Raw genomic sequence first — 4,933 nt, 5'->3', positions numbered from 1 at the left:
AGAGAGAGAGAGAGAGAGAGGCGCGGTGTTTAACATTTTAATTAATGAAATTAATTACCGCAACATTTCATGCACTCATAAATTTCCCTTATAAAACGAGTTACAACGTAAACGACAAAGTATATTTTAAAAAATCACGCTTTGACGCTTGAAATATTGGACGATTGGACGACAAAAAGTGGAGAAACAAGTAATATCACAAAAAATGCCTGAGTCACCTGATAATCGTTATGTCTTCCATGTTTTCATGCACGTGATGTTGATACATGGTCTTTCGGAAGATTGATTTAGGAACTCATTTATACATGTATAATTATAGCCACTTTCTCTTACAGAGATGGCACATAAGAAGAATTCTAATTATTAGATCGTATAATTTGATTAGCCTGAAATTTCTTTTTCAGAGATAAAAATGTTTATCGATTACACATCGATTACATATTGAAATTGAATAATCAGCTGAATAAAGAACAAAAACGTATATAAATTGCAGACAAAAAAATGTCTCTTGAATTATATTGTAGTGTTTTTTTCTTATTTATTTATATAGATATTTTTTAAAATAAATAAAGAAAGCATTTTATCAATGTCTATATTAGTCGATATTAATGTTAAAGATGAGAGAAAATATTAAATCGCATAATAAATGTGTTAATAAAAATTTCAATAGCTTTTTCTTTTTATTTCTTCTAAATTTTAATACCTATTGCTTTCTTAACAAGCGATTATTAATTTCTTCAGGAAAAAAAAAGATAAATCTTCGTAAAAGTATGTATACCAGAAAAAATATAGACATTTACATTTATAATAATGTATGCAACAACAACATGTATGACTTCTCGAAATATGTTTAATATTATTTTTAACATCAATCGATAGTTAAAGAATATACATATTTAATATTTAGTGACCATGAGAGCCTCATATGTTTTTCGTTGCCATTCGCTTGCAAACTTCTTCGACAGAGGGAACCTTTGCAAGTGAGTAGCTCGTTCTCTCGATATTAATACCATACCTATGTGCTATTTTATTTAAATTTAATCATTATTTTTGGTAGTTGCCAAAAATATGAAAGAATCATTGCATGTTGTACAACAATTTAAATAGATTCCAAAATAACTTTTTGAATCAGTAATGGAAGTGCTTTTCAAAAACACAAAATATAATCTGACTTTCTAAAATTTATTTGCTTAATAATAGATATCTATATTATTATTTATTTTTACTTATTTTTACTTATATTTACATATTCTTACTGATATCGTTATCTTCACACGCAGCGTTTAAAATAAAAAAAAAATTGTATGTTACAGGAATTGTATTGAAAAAGAATGTTTAAATATATTAGTAATGTCTTATACGTCTTCCGATTTGATAATAACTGAGATACAATTACATATCGGGGGAGGAGGGGAGGGAGATAACTGTATTGTTATGCATAGCTTGCTTCCTATAGTATAACATACAATATTCTCGAAGAGCATGCGTCGTCAAGACTCGCATTCATGCGCTTGTAAAAGATGGGGTCCTTTCAGTTACTTTGACATCGTCGTCGCGTAAACCTCAAGAGATGTCAGTCGAGGTCGGTTTAGATTTGTCTAAGTTGTTTGAGTCTAAATACTTCATAATTCTTTTTATAAAAGATTTAATGCTTAAGAATTCCGTAAAATAAATAAAAATGCTAGTGTTCTCTAGTTTTTAGATTATTAAAGTTTACTCGGAGAAATAGAGTGAAAGAAAATTATTTATTAAATTACTTATCATTCTTATATTCGCTAGTTTCACTTTATTTAATACAAGAGTTACTTCATTTATAGTATGTTAACGTGACTTTTTCCTTTCTAACAGTGATGCTTCATAAAAATGTAATGAAAACAGCGTTTTATGAAATGTCACATATAATTGCGGAAAGAAGAAAGAAATTTTCTCTCGTTTTATCTTTGTCTAAAAAAGGCAGATTTGGAGTACGCGTACGGATGGAACCGTTATACAATGATGTTTATGGGCATTTGGCCAGAACATAGAAGTCTCAGTCAAGCTTCGAGTTACAAAGCGATAGTCCCTGTTCTAATGATGTTCTGCTTCATCTGTGTACCGCAATCGGCCAATTTGCCGTTCATTTGTGGCGACTTTGACTTGGTGGTAGAAAACTTGTCGATGGCAAATATAACAATTACAATCAGCGCGTTGAAGGCCATTATATTTTGGTCTAACGGTGGACGTAAATATTCATTATGTCAATTTTCATACGACAGAAATATTAGTCTCAATTTTTTTTTAATCGATATAACGCGCATAATGATTCAACAGTGAAATCGCAAAAGTATGGAGTATTTTTATAAATTTTCTAGCAAGACAAATATAATCAGAGTTTTTTAGCTCACACAAGCAGCCGTAATTTTCTTTTCTTTTTTTTTGCAATAAATATACTAAAATGAATATAATCATTGAAATGTTTATAAAATATACTTGTTCTAATAACTCACAAATACTAATTCGTTTAAACATCATAACTTATTAAATATCATGCTTCATACTTGTAGTTAGAGCGTATTTTATGCATCTCCAGGTCTGAAATAATTTTTACGAATAATAACGAGGTCTGTTCAAAAAGATTCTAAACTTTGTCTTTATAATTTTGGGGGGGTTTACTTACAATTTATTCAGTTTTGTCTTCTTTGAAATATGTTTTTTTCTCGTTGATACACCACTTCCAATGCCATTTCCACTTCTGCAAGCAATCCTGGTACGTATTTTTCGAGATCGCACGCAAGTCCGTCTGCAAATTTTCCTTGATATTTTCAATTGTGTCAAATCTTCAGTTTTTCAACGTGGATTTCAATTTTAGAAAAAAAGGTGCGCGAGGGCCAGGTCGTGAAAGTAAAAAGGCTGATGAAGCACAATATCATCTTTGTTTTGGTGCAGAAATGATGAATCAGCAGCGATGCGTACACGAGCGCGTATCGTGGTGAAGGAACCATGAATTGTCTTTCTACAGTTCGCAGGCCTTTTTCTGACATTTTCTGAATCTGACTCTCGCAAACTTTTTTTTCAAAACGAAATCCAGTGTTGAAAGAATTTAACACTTACACTGAGAAAAAAATGCGTTCTGGATTTTAGTAAATATTAGTTTGCATACAACTGTGACTCCATTTATTAAAATAAAGAAAATTTTCCTTTTTATTAGTATATTTTTTTCTTAGTGAACACACTTATACTAATAAAAAGAAAAATTTTCTTTATATAGTAAATAGAGTCACAGTTGTGTATGCAAACTAATATTTACTAAAATCCAGAACATTTTTTTCTCAGTGTAAAGACGTCAAGAAAAATTCGTAGACAGACTCTTATGCGTGATCCCGAAAGGGGTCGCGTGCCAGGACTGCTTCCAGAAGTCAGAAGTGAAAACGGCGTTAGGAGTGGTGTATCAACCGAGAAAGAACATATTTCGAAGAAAAAGATTGAATAAGTTGTAAGTAAACCTCCAAAAATTATAAAGACAAAATTCGAAATCTTTTTGAACATACTTCGTATAATTGATGCAAATAATAAAATTATTGAAACAGAGAAGTTGTGTCAAGCTTACGCGGAGGAATCAGTTTTACAATATGTAAGATTGGCATAAATCTCTTCAATTAACATTCTGTAAAAGCCCTAAGGACGCTTATATCATACATGACGATGGACTGGAGCGCGACTGTGGATAAACGAGACCGCAAGACGATGTTGGACATAGCGAACGTCACCAGGAAACTGTCGATAAGAAGCACTGTGTTCGCTTACATTGTAGTGATATTCTACGTCGCATTTCGATACGTGGTAATCCGACAAACCGGTCGCCAACTATTCTATCGCGCGTACTTCCCTTACAACATGACCAAGAGTCCTTCTTACGAATTGACCCTTTTCGGCCAATTCGCGGGCACTATGTATGCGGCAACTACTTACACGGCAGTGGACACTTTCATTGCCACCTTAGTGCTCCACGTATGCGGCCAGCTTTCGAATTTGCGTCGCGAGCTGACAAATCTGTGCACCTACACAAAGGCGGATTTCCAGACGAAGCTGGGAAAGATCGTGAGAAAACACGAATATCTCAACAGGTGAGGTCGGCCAAGCGAGAAGCAATACAGAAGGATCATAGTGAGGGATTATTTATCTCGCGATATATATCGAGGGATTAAGCTCGAAATTTTCGGCTATAATTATCTTATTTCTGATATTTTGCTTCAGTAAATACACAATGTGCAAAGCACAATAAGCAAATGTTAAATTATTTTAAGAGATTTTATATAGAAATGCTACGAAAACATAAATCGTTGAAAGCACAAACGTGATTTACAAAAAGATTTTTATAAGGAATGTTTGTTTTAATAGTGACGTTTTTTCATAAGATTTGCAGAAACGATCGAAGACTCTTTCAACATGATGCTTTTGATCCAAATGTTGGGATGCTCGATGCAACTTTGTTTTCAGTGTTTGCAGGCGTTTATGGTGAGCCACGAAAAAATGACAGATATAGACTACGTTTATACAGCTCGATTTACGTTAAAGTTATAACATCGATGTAAATGGCGTAAATCGGACGGTGTAAACGTAGTCTATAGTCTATGTCTCTTTAAAATAAATAAAGAGAAAAGAAGAAGAAGATAAATCGGCCTGTCGTTAATTTCTCGTTGTTTTGTAGTCAATAATGGGTGAAATGGACAAAGTATTCATCTTCAAATTCGTTTTCCTGTCGTGCTATGTGGTTTACGTGTTGCTGCAATTGTACCTGTACTGTTACATCGGTGAAAAACTACTTATCGAGGTAATACGATAAACATTAATAACTTATTGATTAATTTGTTGATGTAAATCCCGATATTTTGATATATCGATACCAAATTGCCAAAACTACGTATAGCTTGGATCATATTTCCAAGAATAAGAT

At 32.7% G+C, this 4,933-nt stretch overlaps 1 protein-coding gene across 1 annotated transcript in view; it reads left to right on the top strand.

The window, feature by feature from the left end:
- Nucleotides 1-1,557: 1,557 nt before the first annotated feature.
- LOC112455666 (odorant receptor 13a-like) overlaps nucleotides 1,558-4,933 on the top strand; it is a 7,418-nt gene continuing 4,042 nt past the window's right edge. The window contains exons 1-5 of the mRNA XM_025017728.1: nucleotides 1,558-1,582; nucleotides 1,954-2,221; nucleotides 3,653-4,103; nucleotides 4,395-4,494; nucleotides 4,688-4,810. Of these exons, the coding sequence (XP_024873496.1) occupies nucleotides 1,571-1,582; nucleotides 1,954-2,221; nucleotides 3,653-4,103; nucleotides 4,395-4,494; nucleotides 4,688-4,810 (954 nt within the window). The 5' untranslated portion in view covers nucleotides 1,558-1,570. The remainder of the gene's footprint in view (nucleotides 1,583-1,953; nucleotides 2,222-3,652; nucleotides 4,104-4,394; nucleotides 4,495-4,687; nucleotides 4,811-4,933) is intronic.

The sequence above is a fragment of the Temnothorax curvispinosus genome, unplaced genomic scaffold (genome assembly GCF_003070985.1).
Source record: "Temnothorax curvispinosus isolate PA1 unplaced genomic scaffold, ASM307098v1 QBEX01006316.1, whole genome shotgun sequence".
Taxonomy (NCBI): Eukaryota; Metazoa; Arthropoda; class Insecta; order Hymenoptera; family Formicidae; genus Temnothorax; species Temnothorax curvispinosus.
This window is presented reverse-complemented; position numbering and strand designations above follow the sequence as displayed.